Here is a 19880-nt window from a genome sequence, read left to right on the forward strand (position 1 = left end):
GCAGGGAGAGGGAGAAGCAGGCTCCCCTCTGCGCAAGGAGCCCAATGCGGGACTCCATCCCAGGATGCTGGGATCATGACCTGAACCCAAGGCAGATGCTTAACTGCATAAGTTAAGCCCCCAGGCATCCCAAAGAGTTTCAGTTTTTTTTTTTTAATTTTATTTTTTTTAAAGATTTTATTTATTTATTTGACAGAGAGAGACACAGTGAGAGAGGGAACACAAGCAGGGACAGTGGGAGAAGGAGAAGCAGGCTTCCCGCGGAGCAGGGAGCCTGATGCGGGGCTCGATCCCAGGACCCTGGGACCATGACCTGAGCCGAAGGCAGACGCTTAACGACTGAGCCACCCAGGCGCCCCGAGTTTCAGTTTTTTATAAGGCCAAATTCACACTTACTATATATAATCCAACCATTTATCCAAGAGAAAAAAACACATACAGAGGCTTGTAAACAAATATCATAGCAGTTTTACTCCTAACTGCCCAAAACTGAAAAGAACCCAAACGTCCAGTAACAGGTGAATGGATAAGCAAATTGTGATATATTCATACAATGAAATATATGTCGGCAACTAAAAATACTGAACTCCAAGTAAACAAAAAAAAATTAATGTTATATCACAAAAACAGACACAAAGAAGTATGTATTATGATTACTTTATATGAAAATGTGGAAAAAGCACACTATAGTGACAGAAAGCAGATTAATATTTGTCTGGGGCTGGAGGAAAGGACTGCAAAGGGACATGAGGGAACTTCTGAGGGAGACAAATATTCTATATCTTTACTGTGATGGTGCTTATAAGGAAGTAATCATTTGCAAAACTCATCAAGCTAAATACTTAAGATGGATAAATATACCCCAATAAAGTTTATTAAAAGCAGTTGTGGGCGCCTGGGTGGCTCAAATGGTTAAGCGCCTGCCTTCGGCTCAGGTCATGATCCCAGGGTCTTGGGATCAAGTCCCGCATCAGGCTCCCTGCTCAGTGCAGAGCCTGCTTCTCCCTCTCCCTCCACCATTCCCTCTGCTTGTGCTCTCTGGCTCTGTCTTTCTGTCAAATAAATAAATAAAATCTTAAAAAAAAAAAAAAGCAGCTGTTACTTGCATAGAGAGGTGGCAAGTGATGGTGACATGTTTCATTTTCTCCTTTGAATTTATATTACTGATTATGTGTATTACCTCTGTAATTTAAAACAAGTTCATTATCCTACTGATAAATGCTCAAATTATTTAAAACCCTTCCTAAATTAATTTGCTTCAAAGATTAATTTCTCTATAATATATAATTACCAATAACATTGTTTTCCTCCTATTAAAACTGTATTATGCACTGGTCGTATTGCTTATCACCACTTTGGCAGTTGATAAATATTCCCTATAATTAAAAAAATTTGTAAATGGTCAATAACTAACCTTTAACAGTGTTATAATAAAACTTACAATGATGTTTACACGACATTTATTTAATGTCATACTTATTTATTTTATGCAAAAGTGAACATTTTATTTACAGTGCTGTTATGTAGCCAAACTAACATTACCAAAGTCTATCAGGCAGAGGAACTAAACAAAAAGAGCAAAAGCATGCTGAATCTTTTCTGAAGACCCCTAAAACACCCCTAGGCACCAGATATCTTCTACCTCACATACACACAAAAAGTAACTGTGTTCTGAAAATCTGTGGCACCAAAACTATCACTCTCCTAGAATTATCTTAGTGCTTCCTTCCGTGATATAAGAAAGTTGGAGCTCCAGTTTCTCCTCTCCAATACAACTGGGGGGGAGGGGGGTGGTATTTCATGCCACACTAGCCCCAGAATCTACAGCCCTAACTGAATTCAACACTTGCCAACAGTCACAACTAGGGTGCTCCTATAACACCTAGGCCTGGGTATCCAGCTGCCTGGTTTCTTCAGGGTTGTAAATTCAAAACTTTAAAACTAAGTTTGTCTTCTGCTTCCTTCTCCCTTTTCAGAGAAGAAGGGAGAGGAAGGGAGCTCTAGATTTCCTCTCAAGGCTGTCCCTACCCTACACAGGTTTGCCTATCCTCCCTTCCTCCCCAATACCTGTTCTGCTGTGAAGAATATACATATTTCTCTCAGAAACAGGTCCAGTACTATGTTTACCAAGGGAAAAGCCTAAGGAGGGATATTTTGGTCACATTATTTTTGAAGTTTAGTCATGACCCTAAATGTATCACAGCCTCACTTAATGCCATCATGTTCAAAATACAAAATCATAGAATGAAAGTGAAAAACCTGGCTGGGCCCCCTAATCACTGCATGGAGCTAATGTCTAAGATATCAGAAGACTGCGCTGGTAACTAATACAACCTACTCAGAACGTGTTATTATGAATATTATCTAGCCATTTTTGACAAAAGCTAAACAATATATTAAAGAACTTATTACCAGGAGGGAAGTATTAAGTAATCTAAAATTGTGTTTCCCAATCTCCTTCACATCACGGCACACACAGAAAATGTTTATATAGCACTCAGAGATTAAGGAACAAGACTGCAAGTGCTCCATCACCTAAGTCCTCAGTTGGTCGCCCCTAGGGCAGTTCACCAAATGGGAAACACAGACTTTCATGCTAATGCTCTGGGTCACTGCAACAAACCAGAGGGAAATTCATTCATACATGGTCACAAATAAATTAGCTTAAGAAAAAAAAATGTGTTTTTCTCTGCTATTCTAATTCAACATCTTGTTCAAACCATGAAATGTTTGGCCCAGTTCATGTTAGCTCTGCTATAAAGCTCTGCCAAATCTTCAAAGCTGGAATTCACCTGTCCTTCCTCTGTGTTCTCAAACTATCTTTACTTTGATTAAACCACTGCATTCCACCTCAGAATTACCTTTAGCTGTATTATTTACCCTACTAGATTAAATGCCCCCTGAAGGCAGGGATCTTGTTTCATTCGTTTTTATTTCCCTCTGCCCCACAATATCAAAAAAGGGTAGTCTACACAACCAATGTTAAATCTGAACTTGGGAGAGTCACTCATACCCAGTGACAATGCTGTTTGCACTATACCATAATCACGGTATATAGTCTATGTTTTTTCTCCCTCTATAGTCCAAAGATTATAGATTAATTTAGCTCCAAGTCTCTCAAATATTCCACTTTCCCGAAGTTTCAAAAGCTCAAAAGGATGAAGAAAAGTATTTGTTTGTATTAGCCCCACATTCATAAAATTTAGAAAACAAAAAGCAAACATCTAGCCCTGATAGAACTTTAACATCCAAGTACAAATTCCTTTATTCTAGCAAATTTAATGTTCCCAAAACTCAATGCATAACTGAAAACCACACTGCTGCCAGCAGCCATAGTCCACGACAGTAACTGTAAACAGTCCAAGGGGGATGAGGAAGCATTTTAAATTATTGTCACTTAAAAAAATTATTTATTTATTAATTTGGGGGGTTGGGGTAGAAGGGGAGGGAGAGAGAGTCTTAAGCAGATCCCTGGGGCTCAATCTCATAACTGTGAAATCACGACCTGAGCCAAAACCAAGAGTCGGACACTTAACCGACTGCACCACCCAGGCGCACCAAATTATTGTCACTCTTACTACAGGATTTCAGCCATGAGAATTTATTTTCATACAGGAGTAAATTTGCATTTTATCATTAAATAGTGTGATAGTCCTAATTGGGAATTACCAGTTTATAAACTTTCTCTCTAAAATTTGTGAATATATCTACATGCTTAAATTTTCTTATTAAAATCATGATTTATATTTTCATCCTCCCTTCTGCCTTAAAATATATTTAACTTTTAGATAAAAGCATAGTATAACAAATAAGTAACTACTAATATGAATTAGCACACAGTGTTATGCAGCACCATTCTCAAAATATTCTACTTCCTATGTTTTCGTTTAAAACACGAGATGCTGAATGTATAAAAATTTGTTTTACAAAGTATTAAAAAAAGCCTCAATACATGTTCCTAATTATACCTTATTCTAAAACCAAGATACATATATATGATATTCATGGAACTAGATTCAAGTTAGCAAAATTAGCTTCAAATTTACAGAGAGACCTAACTATATAGTCCATGGCTCTCTGCTAGCTGATTAACACTATGTAACACTTAGTTTGTAGGCTGTTCCTCTATCATCTTTGTTTGCATCTCTACCATCTATAGCCCAATACCCAGCTAACACGATCATGATCATCTTTCTCAGGTTACCTAACTCCTTTTTTCTTGCACATGTGAATTTTAAGAGGAAGATGCAGACACTATCCAATCTCTAATTATTTCAATGCCTGTCCAGCTACCTTCCTCCATACTCTGTTCAGCTTTCTACCACAGTCTCTCTACTGTTATCTTATGTACAGAAAAATGACAACAGTGTTTACCTTAACACCTTCTGTATACATCACAAAGACATCCAGAAAAGCTGGAACTTTACCAGTTTTGCAATTCTGAGATAGTAAATGCAAAGAAAGAACATAGTGTTTCAGTTTCGGAAGGACCATAGCACAAATTCATTTCTGTCCCACTTGATCTCTCTATAATTCTAATGCTTCTACATTTGATAAAACTTTTTGTTGTTTTCTTTTACAGTCAAGGTATAATAAACTGGAATACATCAAGCTGTTTCAAAGACACATAGAGTACTTTAATATCTTTCTGATAATGTAGAGCATTCATTAGTCATTTTCATTTTAAAAAGTGAAAGAAAAATCACTATCAAAATATTGCAAATATGGAGACACTTTGATTTCCATGAACTCTCCTCTGTAACAACTTCTATACCATCTTCGTAAAAATCAACTATGCATTATCATCAACCTATTTCGGCAGAGATAAGATTATTCCTTTATTTCTCTTTTTAGTTGGAGTAGAGAAGGAAAAATTATCTAAAATATTATTTATTAATTTCCTATGTCACACCCAACCCCAAACCACTGACCAAGAAGGTTCTTTTTGGTCTGTAAATGTGTGGTATAATAGCAAGTATTTTTACTTTGAAATTTCATATCAAAAGTACATTTTTAATTGGCTAATGACATGACAAGTATTGTTTTGGGGTTTTTAAGTAGGATAATACTATATGTCTTACTGTGATACTATGATTTATAATAAGAAATATATATTTGGTCTTCATCAGTGTTCCTGGCACTAAAACCTTCAGCTATTCCTAAGTGTTGACAACTATAAAGGTGTCTTTCATTATGTTAATGAAGTGACTTTTGGAAAGCCCCCCTAGGTCACCTAAGGCTGGGACCTGGTTGCCAGGTGAAACAACCATGTGATTAGAGGACTGGAACTTTTGGTCCCTCCACTCACCCCAACTTTCAGGGAGGGGAGAGAAGCTGGAGATTGACCTCAGTAACCAACAGCTAATCATTTAATAAAATATGCCTCATGAATATCCAAAATGACCAGATGCAGAGAGGTTCCTGGTGTGAAGACATGGAGGTGAAGGTAGAGTGGCACTCTCCAAGAGAAAGCATCTCTTCCAACTGGCTGTTCCTGAGTTACATCTTTTTATAACAAAGTGGTAATCTAGTAAGTAAAATGTTTCTCTGGGTTTTGTGAGTCACTCCAGCAAATTAAACAGGAGGAGGAGGAGGTTGTGGGAACCACCAATCTATAGCTGGTAGATCAGAAGGGGGTGGGGGGCAAGGGGTGAAGTCTTATAGAACTAAGCCCTTAACCTGTGGGAATCTGATGTCTCCAGGTACATAGTGTCAGAATTGAATTGGATTGTAGGACACCCTGCTGGTGTGGGAGAAATTACTTGGGTGAGGAAAAACTCAAAAATTATAATTGGTGTCAAAAATCGACCTAACTTTTAAAATACATGTTAAAGTATTGACATATAAAAGATGATGTCTGGGGGAAACTGGGTGGTTCTGCCAGTTAAGCATCTAACTCTTGATTTCTGCTCAGGTTGTGATCTCAGGTTGTGAGACTGAGCCCTGCTTCAGTCTCTGAGCTGGACACGGAGCCCACTTAAGCTTCTCTCTCCCTCTCTCTCTGCCCCTCCCCCTGTTCCCCTCTTGTTCCTAGGTATTTTGCTCCCCAAATATCCTGCCTTTCCCAAATCACCCTTTCTTCACGTACTGCCTTAGACCCTTTATTCTCTAGAGGTATCGACATCAAAGAAAATAGAGGCCAGCAGGCATAATCTGTTCCAATCAGCCCATCCTCACTCCTGTCCGTTCTTCTTCAAGTCCTTTCCACCTGAGGCCCTTCAAAATCTAACCACAATTTACATCTCTTATGTTACCTCCCTAACAGCTCCCCACTTACTCTTGGCTCAATCATTTATTCCTTTGCTAGCCAGCCCCTTAACTCTTTTCCTCTGGCTTCTTCAATTCAGTCTACAAACAACAGTCAATTCCATACTTGTAAACAAATAAAAAACAACAAAGAGCCTTCTTTTAACCCTACTTCCTCCTCACACTACCTGTGGTTCCTCCTTCCATGGCTACCAAATTTTTAAATTGAGTTTCTACTGACTGGTTCTACCACTTCAACTCCAATTCACCTCACACTCCATCATAATCTAGCGCCCGGCCTCCTCCACTGCCTGGGTTTTCCACTTTTCCCTGGCCCCAACTGCCAAATACAATGAATGGCTTACTTCAGGTCCTTCATCATAGCTCTCCTTTCTGCAGCATTGATATTGCAACTATTGCCCCTCCTTCAAGAAACTCTCCTACACCACTTTGCTGTAAGCTTCCTACAGACTCATTCTTCAGTGGCATTTTCACTAGTGCCCTAAGATGATGTACTTCCTTGGGTTCTTTCCTCCCCTAGCCTCTTTTCTTCTTATACTCAAGAACCCTCATTTACATTATCATCATAATCACTAAAATCATTGCTTGAACTATCTTCCAAATCTTCACTACTGGCCATATTATCCTAAAACAAGGTTAGGTAAACTACAGCCTTTGAGCCAAATCCAGCCCACAAGCCAAATCTAGCCTGCCACCTCACTTTATAAATAAAGCTTTACTGGAACAGTCGCACTCATCTGTTTGCCTATTGTCTATGGCTGCTTTTATCTCCAGCAGAGACAGAGTTGTGACATAAATAGTATGGCCCTCAAAGCCTAAAAGATTTAGGCTTTGAAAAATATTATGGCCTTTTACAAAAAAAATTTGCTAACCTCTGTTCTAGAAGGTAACACATAGGAAGGACTGGGTGGCTCAGCTGGTTAAGCATCTGCCTTTGGCTCCTGGGATCAAGCCCAACATCGGCACCCTGTTCAGCAGGGTGTCTGCTTCTCCCTCTCCCTCTGCCCCTCCCCCTGCTTGTGCGCTCGCACACTCGCTCTCTCTCTCAAATAAGCAAATAAAATCTTTAAAAAAAAAATAGAAGGTAACATATGCCAAATAAACAGCCTTTGGACCCCAATGACAGTCCTATTAGTCAGACCATCCATCTCTGAGACTCCTGAGAGTTTTCTCATTGTTCCTCTCTAGCTCCCTTCTCACCCTCACTAATCTATCTCCTATGGTGCAACTGAAGCAACAGTTTTAAATGCACAAAACCCAGGAGAGGTCTTTCACAACTTGGCCCCTGCCTACCCTGTCTATCCTATCCAACTTTCCAATCACTCCACCTGTAAGAAATACTGATTTACTTTATTCCCCAGAATATATCATACTGTCTCTTACCTCCAGGCCCACCCAAGATTTACTATCAAAGAAAGACCTATACATTTTTTCAGTTTCATCTTAAGGACAATCATCTCCATGAAGCCTTCTCTAACTCACCCATGCTGAATCTTTCCCTATGTGCCCACTGTTCTCTCAACATACTTCCATTGTAAGTATTTATTTGGTTTTACATCATTTCCATACTAATCCATACATTCCTAGAGCAGGGACCCTGAGGCAAAGTAGAAGAATGGTTATTAAGGGAAGAGGGCTTTAAAGTAGGAAATCTAGGAATGAATTCCAGTTTTGCCTCCTCCTAGTTATATGTTCTTAAGCAAATTTCTTAACTCACTTTCTTCACCTGTATAATGGCAATTATGTGAGAATTATTTAGTATTATTCTAATAAGCATAGTGCCTTGTACATAGTGAGTGCTCAACAGTTACTGGTTATCATTATATTCAGTGTTTTATCTCTCATACTTAGTTCAGAATTCAAGTAACTGCTGAGTGAAATAACCAAAGCAAGCTAGTTCTGCACACATTATTTTCAGCTGCATACTCGATATTTCCATCTGAACATTTGGTTCCGCAAACTCATCATCTTTACTCCCAAACTGTTTCAATTACAGTAAGTGACCAACTTGTTAAGGTCTGCTCAGGAATTTACTGGTTTGAACAATGAAAGTCCCATGTCCTGAGAACTACCTCAGTCCTGGGCAAACCAGGACAGCTGGTCACCTTATCAGAGTTATGTTGCAAACCGTAAAAACAGACTTGAGTTAGTTTAAGAAACAAAGGGGGGGGGGGAAGGGGTGCAGGAGAATTTACTGAAAGAATATAGTGCAATTCACAGAACCAAAGGAAAAGCTGCAGAATCCAATCTATGAAAAACTCAGGATGAAAACAACTCTGCAGATCTAAGTGGCGGGAATTAATGAAAGATTTCTTCATAGTACTTCTGCCAAGGTGAACAACTTAGGTCTCAGTATCAGCTCATTTAAGATTTAAATGCCAGGGACAGCATTTGATTGGCTTTGTGTGAACCAGGAAGAGCAAGGCACTTTAATTAACCAAAGGAGGCAGGAACACTTAGATTAAAAATCTCCCCAAAAGATATCCAATGGCAGAAGAGTGCCTTGCAAAGGAAGGTCAAATCAGAATGTGGTTTCCTAAAGAAAGGAACTGAACCACATCAACTATTGCTTGAACACATCATGCCTTTAAGCCTCCATGACACAGTCACTGTTATTCATGTTATTCTTCTTTCATTTTGGCAAACTCCTATTCATTCTTCAAGACCTAGTTCAAGTGTGATCTTCTGTGTAACTTCATTCAATTTTCTAGGTATAGTCACTCCTTTTCTCCATGCTTTCATAGTACTTTGCAAATTACGTACTTGTATCATAGAACTTACCATGCTGTACACAGAGTACAGCTCACCCTTGAACAACATGGGTTTGAACTATGCTGGTCTACTTATACACATTTTTTTTTACAGTACTGTACTGTAAATGTGTTTTCTATTCCTAACGGTTTTTATAAATAACATTTTTTCTCTTGCTTACTTTATTGTAAGAACACAGCATATAAGACATACATATACAAAATATTTGTTAGCTGACTGTTTATGTTATCTATAAGGCTTGCAGTTAACAGCAGGGTATCTGTAGTTAAGTGTCTGGGGAATCAAAAGTTATACGTGAATTTTTACAGCATGGGGGTGGGCACTCCTAACAGTGTCTCCCACTAAACTGAGCAAGGACAATGTTATTTATATTTATTATCTTCGGCATTAACAATGTCTGCCTAGCCCATAGCAAATGACAAATAAGTGTTTAATAACTACATTATCCAAGTCACTAGGCTATATGAAGCATCAAATTAAAAGGGAAGAGAGGAACTACTACAGGTAAACACGGTGACATATCAAAGAGAAAGCTGACTGTGCAATAGAATGATAGGCAAAAAAATTATGAAGAGCAAAAGCTCCACAAACATAGAAATTAAGGATAAAATTCTGACAAATCTAAGAACCTAAAGGCATTACTTATATAAAAGTAAAAACTGATATCCATATGTATAATGGTGATTCTCAAGAAAAAAGAAAATAACTAAATTATATTCTATCTAGGAAGGCAGAGAACTATATAGGACACAGGAAGACTGACATTTCAAAATAAAATAGTTTGGTATGTAAACAAACTCATAGCCCAGAAAACACAACCATTCAGAAAGATTGATTCCAAGTAAATATAGTCATGATTTAGTTTTACCATATTTTAACTATTAATGTTGGTATCCCAGGCTGTGAAAAAATTTTTCTTAACAGCAAAACTGCACAAAGTACAGCCATATCCCCCTTATGTTTTTACTATTGCTTTACCTTCAAAGTAAAGGAACAGAGACTAGGAATCGAGAATATAGCCAAATTCTATGCTAAGAAACCAAAGTCAACTTAGGAACAGTGTCAGTGACGGAAAGAGAATGTCACTGACTTTGAAGTTAGATTTTCCAGACACATTTTCTAACTCCTTTGCTGGATACCAAGAAGTCAGGTTACTCTTTCACTTCAAATGTTATCCAGTCTATATCAATTTCACCCAAATAACTAAAATTCATTTCACCAAATGTAGTGACTATGACATTACACTAAACTATTCTTTTTTTGGGATGTGGGGGGGAGAGAGAGAGAGAGGTGGGGGGAAAAGAGAATCTTAAGCAGGGCCCATGCCCAGCTAGGCTCGATCTCACAACCCTGAGATCATGACGGGAGCTGAAATCAACAGTTGGACACTTAACCAACTGAGCCACCCCAGCATCCCTAGTCTTTATCTGAACTATTTTTATCTAAACTATCTTTATCTATTCTTTATCATCTGAACCCTCTGACTGACCTTAGTATCACCACTGGGATATAGTCTGAAGTACACAGCATCACCAATGGAAGTATTTTATTTTTAATCAAAAATGTTTAAACTGAAGATAATCATGTCTCTAAAGCTAACCTCCAGTTTACAGAAAATCCAGAGGGTGTTAAGAAATAGGAGGAACAAATTAAGCAATATCACAAAGAAACAGACAAATCCAGTAATTAGGACAGTTTATTAGGTTTAACCATATGGAATTGCTGATACTTGACTGATACTTCACCCCAAAATGGAAATTTCATGTGGTTCAACTTAATACAAGAAAACTGACCTGATTTCTTCAACAAATTAACAGCATTTATAAATGGTGGGGGACAAGAGCCAAAAGGTGGAAGCAACCCAAGTCCATCAGTAGATGAATGGACAAAACGTGGTACCTACATACAATTGAATATTATTCAGCCATACAAAGAAACAAAATTCTGACACATGCCCCGACATGGATGAACCTTGAAGACATTATGCTGAGAGAAATAAACCAGTCACAAAAGGACAGATATTGTACGATTCTACTTATATGAAGTTCTTAGAGTAGTCAAATTCATAAAGACAGAAAGTAGAAGGAAGGTTGCCAGGAACTGGGGAGAGAGGGAATGCAGAGTGGAGACAGAATTTCAGTTGGGAAAGATGAAAAAGTTCTGGAGATGGAACAGTAAGGATCATTACACAACAATGTGAATGTATGTAATGCTCCAGAACTGTACACTTAACACAGTTAAAATGGTAAATTCTGTTATGTATATTTTACTACAATAAAAAAAAATGTAAAGGAGACTTTGGAAACAACCAAATGTGATCTGATCTTGTTTAATCCTGGTTCTAATGACCACATGTTAAGGGGGAAAAAAAGTAAGGGAAAACCAGGGAAATTTAAAATGTGGACTAGATTAGATGTTATTAGGAAATTATTGTGTCAGGGTGATATGGTATTTATGTAAGAATGGATTATTTTTTAGAGAGGTAGCCTTAAGTCTTCAATAGTAAAATGTCATGATGTCTGTTATATATATATATAGATGGAACAAAAGATGAAACAAAGAGCAAACCGTTACTTATTAAATCCAAGTGATGTGTATATGGAATTATACTATTTTCTCTACTTTACTACATATCAGAATATTTCTATGGTTAAAAAATAAGAGGAGCACCTGAGTGGTGCAGTCAGTTAAGTGTCTGACCCTTGGTTTTGGCTCTGGTTGTGATCATGGGGTCTGGAGATTGAGCCCCAAGTCGGGCTCTGCCCTCTGTGTGGAGTTGGCTTGGGACTCTCTCTCCCTCTGCCTCTGCCCCTCCCCCACTCACTCTTGCTCTCTCTCTCTCTAAAATAAATAAATGTTAAAAAAAATTAAGAAAAAATTTAAAATTATTTCACTATGCATGCGTCTTAATCTCCCAACACTTTACCTATTATAATAAAAAGTTTGAACTTGATTTGGAAAGCAATAGGAAAAGGCACTAAAAGATTAAAAGCTTCGGTTCAAAACTGTATTTTAAGAAAATTATCATGCTGGTGGTACCGAGGATAGATATATTTATTCAAGAAATGTTTTAGTGCTTACTTTGTTCCAGCCACTGTACTAAGAGGTAGGCAAAGGAGATATACAGTCTATGTGCTCAAAAAGTTCCAATCTAGTAGGAGAAAGAGATAAAACATAATTGAAATACATTATCATAAGTGCAATGAGAAAGATATATTCAGGAGGGAAGAATGGTACCTAACTCAACTTGGGAAGATGAGGAGATTCAGAAAGATTTCTCATAAGAGCTAAACCCAGAGTTGAGTATTTAAAGAGGGGTAGGAATTAGCCAGGCAACAGGAGGCAGGGAAGGATATTCCAGTCAGCAGGATAGCCCTGAGAATAGAAATAGCACTGGCAAGCAGGGGAGGGCAGGATTCCAGATTATGTATAAGCATATAAGAAGTTCAGTGTTGCCAGAGCTTAAAGGGGCAGAGAAGGAGAAAGGAAGGAAAGCTGCACCTGGAAAAATAATCAGGTATCAGACTCACTGAAAGATCTCATGGACTGGAGAAAGAATACCACTTTGGGGGCAACTTTTAAATTGCCAGATGATAAGTACTAAGCCTGAAAGTGGGCTGGAGGCAGGGCCAAAATCCAGAGACAGCACAGAGATTCAAGCTACATGACTGGCATCTGACTGAACATGGAAGATGAGGAAGGAGTCCAAGAAGCCTCTCAAGTTTCAAGTTCAGGTCACAGTGAGGGTGATGATGCCATAAACAGAAAAAAGAAAAAAAAAGGCAGAACATAGCTTTAAACGCTTTGAGCTTAAGGAGCTGATGTGATGTTCATGTGATTAATTTCCAGCCGATGCTTAAAACAGATTTAAGTCCCCCACACTGAAATGATAGTTAAAACTAAGGGAGCGGCTTGATGTGGGCAAGAAAAGCAGTCTATAGAGAAGAGAGTCACAGACAGAATCCCAAGACATGCCTACACTCAAGAGGTAGGAAGAAGAGTTGGCAAAACCAACCAAAAAGGAGTAATCAATGAGGCAGAAGGACAAGGAGAGATTTTATGCCATTAGTGAATTCAAGTAAAGATAATTATAACCTGTCTGCTGTGTGATACATAGATTCCTGAAAAACTTCATGGGCTGCAAAATTAAGAAAAAAGGGGAAATACATCAAGATGGTTAGGGCAATAAGCACCTTTAAGACAGAACACAGGGTTAAATGGAGCCTAGAGGCAGAATACGGGTGAAGGGGCAATGTGCATACTCTTGGACTTGCTATATTCCACTGTGTTTCTGTACTTCACGTGTTTGTGTTCAAGTGCTGTTACTTGGGAGTGCTAAACAGTTAACGTGCTGGTAAAAATCAACTCAAAAATCAAATATTAACCAACATGAATTCTGTATTAACTAACATTATTCCTCTTCAGCATTCAAGTATGAATTAGTTCATGTTACAAAAATACATTATAGCAGAACAGACTGTCAAAGGAGGGCTAGGCAGCAGTATCAATGCCATGGAGTCAACACCGAAAGAAATCATTGATGTCCTAGAATCATAGAGTACCATTCACTCCCAAATGTACAGTGTCTCAAGTATATTATCTAGTCTCTCTTCTCAGAATATTTATTAAATTTTATATACTCGTCACTAAATGACGAGTATATAAATCTGTTTCACAGCCCAAGGTCTCTACCCTCAGTGAGCTTCTTTACAGAGCCCACATACTTAAAAAAAAAAAAAATGTATTTAAATTCAATTTAGTCAACATATAGTGTATTATTAGTTTCAGGGGCAGAATTTAGTGATTCATCAGTTGCATATAACACCCAGTGCTCATTTTATCAATGCCCCACTTAATGCCCATCATCCAGTTATCCCATACCCACACCTACCTCCCCAGAGCCCAAATACTTTAACAGCTACACACACACAGAAGTTGTTGTAGATCATAGCAATTTATCCCAAAGAGGTAAAGGAAAATTTACTTAGGAAAGCTTTAGAGAGAAGAAAAAGACTACGGACTGACAGTACTAAGTATGTTATTGGTCAGTCAGGAAACGCCCTATGAAGAACTTCTGAAGTTTTTGTTTTGTTTTGTTTTGAACTAGGATGACATGGTGTGGCAGAATTATAAGCAACACACAAAAAAATTTCTGAAAGATCAACCCACAAGATACAATGGGAAGGGAAGATGCTGGCGACAGGGAAACCAGGTGCACTATCATACTTAACACAGGTGAGACTGACAGTGGCCCAAACTAGCGTAGCTATAGTAAGTAAGGCTGGTATCAAAGGTAAAAATATGAGGGCTCTTCAGATAATTGACCAATACAGAACAGTGAATGAAGGGAAGAGAAGGGAGTCAGGGATAAAGCTTCAAGCTTGAGCAATTAGGTAGTACTACTTAGCAATAGAGGCTCTGGAGAGAGAAGCAAGTTTGGTAATGCTGGTCAAATCTGCAGATGAGAAAATGTATATTATCCCCAGCATTAGAAACTTAAGCATAAAGTTTAAGTGTTAAGCCCAAGGATATCGGTTGTTATTTTTTGGTGAAACCAACTAATTAGCTCCTTACTAATAAGGAAACTTTGTAACAGTAAAAAGGAAAAAAAAAGGCAAATAAATCAGATGATAACTAAGATATCAGAAATTTTTATTAGCAAGGTCCTAAAACACCAAGATAGGAATTTCTGTGAAACACCAAGATTTCTTAAATATTTTCCCCATTAATTTTCAGATGTATTTCATACAAGTCAGGTCTGAGGCTCCATGCAGCAGAGAGATGGTAAAGAACATGAGCAAGAGTTCTGGCGTTAGTGTCATACTGCTTCACTATAATAAGCCTAGGTCCTGCCGCTTGCACCCTCCAACCCATGACATAGGGCTAGTTACTTAAGAATCGTAGGCCTCAAGAAAAAAAAAAAAAAGAAGAAGAAGAAGATAGCAGGAGGGGAAGAATGAACGGAGGGAAATCGGAGGGGGAGATGAACCACGAGAGATGATGGACTCTGAGAAACAAACTGAGGGTTCTAGAGGGGAGGGGGGTGGGGGGATGGGTTAGCCTGGTGATGGGTATTAAAGAGGGCACATCCTGCGTGGAGCACTGGGTGTTATGCACAAACAATGAATCATGGAACACTACATCACAAACTAATGATGTAATGTATGGTGATTAACATAACAATAAAAAATTTAAAGAAAAGAATGGTAGGCCTCAAGTTTCCTCAGCAGTGAATGTGGATAATAATAGTTCATACTTCACAGGATTGTTGTGAAGACTAAATAATCCATATAAAATACTTGGTACAGGTACACTGCAAACAATAAATGTTAAGATTTTTAAAATAATTGTTATTAGTTATTGTTACTGATAAAAATGTTACATTCTTGAGGTATACAGGAGCAAGAAAAAGCAAAGTTGACCTGGGTGGCAAACCTGGGTGGCAATTACCAGAGTGTTTGCTTTATAAGTATTCATTAAATGGAACATTTCCATTTTGTGCACTTTTCTGTAAGTATATAGAAAAAGTTTTAAATACTTTTGTAAAAGAGAAAAAAATCTAAGAACAATGCCTTACATAAAAAGGACTGGTACTAAAACACACATTCCAGAGCTAATGAAGATAATTAAGAGTTTCCTTTTCACAATGTATTGTGAAAAGGTTTTAGCTACAGAATCCATTCCCCCTACTCATGCTCCAAACTGCTATCGGTGATGATTACTCCCTCCCCTATCTGTACCTATAGACCTCAGGAAAAATTTTATCCCTTTTCTCTACTTGAGTTTTACAAAGAAGAGGAAGAGAAAGGAAGAAGAGGAGGAGAAGTTCAAATCTTATTTCCATGTAATGACCATCCCTAATCTCAATTTTTTTTTAAATTCCTCCTTACATATGGGATAAGAGCATTATTCCTCCAGAACCTCCAGAACGTCCCCTGCCAGTCACCTTTTTCAATTGCTCTAATCATGTTGTACCTTCTAATTCACTCTGGAATAAATTCCTTCAGATCTCCCTTTCAGGGATCTCCCTATCAAGAAGTGTCCAAGCAACTCTGCCACAGACATATTTCTCAGACCACCAGGTCTGAGGCCATATGGAAGTCTCATCTCTTCACTCCCTAATCTATTTTCTTCTTTTTCACCTGAGTCTTCATTCACTAATTTCTTATGTGCCCTGTTCAAGTTTAGCACATACTTCCTATAAAATTCACCAACCTCTTTTCTATGAAGCCATTCTTGACTATGAAATTACTACGCTCTTCCTCCAACCTCTACCCATACACAATTTCCTGTGAATGGAACAGGTATAACTCTATACTTTTATTTTCTTTAGAAAATATGTATTTTATACTTGCACCTAGCGCCTTATTTGTGTATCAGCTGGTTGTATATTTTATGTTTTATTTTTTATCTACTCTATACGTGAAAAGGTAGGAATCACATCTCATAAAAGTGCATCTCACTGTTTTAAAATAGCCTGATAATCACAACTTCTACAGAGCTAAATTGTTGTGTAAGTTTCTGATTTAACACCGTTTCTAATGGATGAAACTAAGTTAGATACAGTGTCTAGTCTTGGTTATACCTAAATCCACAACAGAGGCAATTACTTATCAGATGTGACCCCAGTTTACCCTTTAGTCACACTCCCTTCTCTCTCAGCAGTCCTACTGCATTCTCTCAGGACTGCTCAATTACTCCTCCCACAAGCCTGCAATGCCCCTTCCTTGTGCCCTCCCTTTTCCTGCATTTTATCGGACCAATTTTCTTTCATCTTTCAGGATCAGCTTACTCCAATTCATCCGCTAGGAATCAACCAGAACATCTCTCTTGACTGCTCAGCCCCAAGTCAGAATTTTCTCAGAATATACTTATTGATGTACTTCATTGTGATTATCAGTTTACTTTTCTATTATTCCCACTGAACTGTAAACTCGAGGTACAGGCTGATTTTTATTCTCTTTTCTATCCCCAAGACCTAACATTGTTAGACATCCAATTGATAATTAGTGAACGAATGTTCATACCCACTTCATGACCTTGTACATGCTACATAAGCACTCTCATGTTTCCTCCCCTAAAGTACTTTCCTCCTGTAAAGTAGGGATAATGCTATACCTAGTTCATAAAGTTCTTATAAAGATTAAATGAAGTCCCATGAAGGTCTAGTATACTGTCTGCCCCATAGAACCACCATTTGAACGTCTGCTATTTCATGCCTTAGTTATCCTAATGTATCCTGGGAAATGTAATGTTATGACCATTATTTTCAGGCTAAAAGGCTTGGCAGGTATGCCTCTTTTTCATGCATCCAGAAGTCATTAATTACATTCTGATCATCAGCAAATATTTACTGCATACCCATTATGTGCAGGAGTCCTTACGAGGTAGCACTGAGCTCCCAGAACACAATAATATAAGCAAGTAATGAAACAAAAACCTGTACCAATATCCAAGAGAGGAAACAAATGTTATTAGTTCTTCTGTACAAACAATATGGGTATTTTTCAAACTACGTAAGTTTTGCTTTATAATAGTAGTAAGCTTCAAAAACAATTACTGATGGGAAAAGTTCAAAATTAACTATCAAGTGGACCAATAACAGGAGGCACTTCCAAAATTTCTTGGTGCTATTCTTAAGTTTCACTTTTGCTTAGAAATATTTCTCACAAAAGAAATTTAACCATGACCAAATAGATAGATGACCTTTATTTGTGTTATTCAAATGGGAACTCCACAGTATTTCCTTAGGTTTTTTCCAATTAGCATTTAATTTTGTAGCTCTGACAAAAGCTCTGGTCCTCAGCTTTGTCTCTCTACAAAACTGAACGCCGACTGTTTTCCCACCACCTTCTCTCTTTAAGACAGGAAAAATGCACACTTCTTAGTCACATTGGCCCTTTATCAAGAATTACAAAACTGCAAATCATGTCACCTAGTATTAGAAAAGGACGCTGTGGACTTAAAACCACGTTCTGCCTAACAAATCCAGAGGTCAGAGTCCCAGGGAAGTTTGTGCTGTATACTACACTGCTTTCAGTAGCTGCAGAGAGACCTCTAGCGCTGCCTCAATAAGCCGAGTTTGCAAATACTACCTGCTAATGTCACCTTAATGAAACAATGGCAACATGCAGAGTAGCAACGAACTAAGTGACCAAGACGTTTACAGTTTTGCAACCACTTGGAAATTGTACCAGCTTGAAGCAAGAAATATATACAAGGCCGTACGAAGCTATGTATCCAATTTATTCCGGTAAAACATGTCAAAGAAATTATTATCCTATGCACAATCCCACTACAAGAACGGCTAAGAAAACAGGTCCCGTGAGCGGAGGTCGGAACAACGTCTCTTCCAAAGCCTCAACACAATAGATGGTAAACTATTGTCCACCTTCAGCTTGCTCCAAATGCCAGCAGTAACAGGAGTATGAGCTGGAATAGCTCAGCAGCACTGGTCCAAAGAACTGGACTGGAATATGAGAAAATGGTCCTGGCGCATCCTACCCTCCCCCATTCACCACCCTCAAACAAGTCAGTTACCCGGCTGGTCCCCACCCCCCTCTGCGGGCCGCCACCGCCCGCCTGGGCCCGGCTCGCAGGAGATATGCGCGGGGACCCGCACAGCCCCGGCTCCATGTGCGGCAGCGCGGGAGGCACCGAGGGGGCCGCGCCGGGCGGGAGGCTGCACGGGCAGCGGGCGCGAGTCGCGGCCGCCCCCTCCGCGGTGCGGTCGACGGACCAGGGCGGCAGCATCCCGGGCCCGCGAGGCCCCGGCCCGCGGACCCCGCCTCAGCTCCACATCCCTTCCTCGCCGACAGCAGGCCGCGCCCGCGTGACGGGGCCGAAAACCCCGGCATTTCCCGGTCCCCGCTCCGGCGGTTCCGGACGGTGGCTGCAGCCCGGCCCGCGGTCCCGTCGCCCGCTCCGCCCAGCCCGGGGCCGCGGTGACGGGAGGCGGCGGCCAACTCCGACCCACCGCGAGCCGGCGAGAACCAGCCCGGCGCCGGCCCCCCGCCCCTCCTCGCCGCGGTGGGGCCGGCGCGGCCAGGCGGGCCCAGACCACGGAAGCACACTCACTTCCACATCGCGGCCCTTGTTCTTAAAGCTCTTGATGCGGTGGTTCTCCAAGCCCGGGTTCTCGGCCATGGCTGCGCGCGGCTCCGGCGGCGGCTACTCCTGCGGCTGCGGCGGCGGCGGCGAGTCTCGGCGCGGGAGGGGGAGGGCGGGAGGGGATGGGAGGGGGAGGGGGAGAGGAGAGCACGTTCCGTGACGCCTCCGAGCGCGAGGTGGCAGCAGCGCCAGGGGAGGCGCTGGCCGACTGCTGGGCGGGGCGGGGCGGGGCGGGAATGGCTCTGAGAAGTCGTGCCCCCCCGGCGAGCTGGGGTCACGTGACCAGGGCGGCCACCGCCAGGACGCCTGCCCGACTGTTCTCAGGATGACCCCCACCCCCCGCCAGGGCCTCCCCACAACCCCTGGAGGATGCAAATCATGTGCTAGCAATGGAGCCGGATCGGAGCGGCTTTTACTGCCCCCCGAGACCCGGAGCTGCGGGCAGAAACTACAGTTCCCAGCATGCCAGGTACCGGCGGGGGTAATTCTCCCGGCCTTGACAGAACGGGAAGAATGCCGGGAACCCTGTGCGCGCGGCTTTCAGTGCGGCGCGCTCGGTGCGCCCGGGCGCGAAGCCCCGCCCCCAAGGCTGCCTCTGGGCGGGGAAGTGGGAGGGGCTCTCCAGGAGATGGCACTTTGCGCCCTATTGGGAGGGAGGGGCGGGGCTTCCTGGGGGTGCATCTCGCTCCCAGTAGCCTAGAAAATTAGAAACCAATCGACGGTTTGTGCTA

General features: G+C 40.5%; 1 protein-coding gene across 1 annotated transcript in view; it reads right to left on the reverse strand.

Annotated features, from left to right (window-relative positions):
- The window catches only part of KPNA3 (karyopherin subunit alpha 3), a 95800-nt gene extending 76524 nt beyond the window's left edge, over positions 1-19276 (reverse strand). Inside the window, exon 1 of the mRNA XM_027590500.2 lies at positions 19117-19276. Within this exon, the coding sequence (XP_027446301.1) occupies positions 19117-19185 (69 nt within the window). The 5' untranslated portion in view covers positions 19186-19276. The remainder of the gene's footprint in view (positions 1-19116) is intronic.
- Positions 19277-19880: the final 604 nt, after the last annotated feature.

This window comes from Zalophus californianus, chromosome 3 (genome assembly GCF_009762305.2).
Source record: "Zalophus californianus isolate mZalCal1 chromosome 3, mZalCal1.pri.v2, whole genome shotgun sequence".
Taxonomy (NCBI): Eukaryota; Metazoa; Chordata; class Mammalia; order Carnivora; family Otariidae; genus Zalophus; species Zalophus californianus.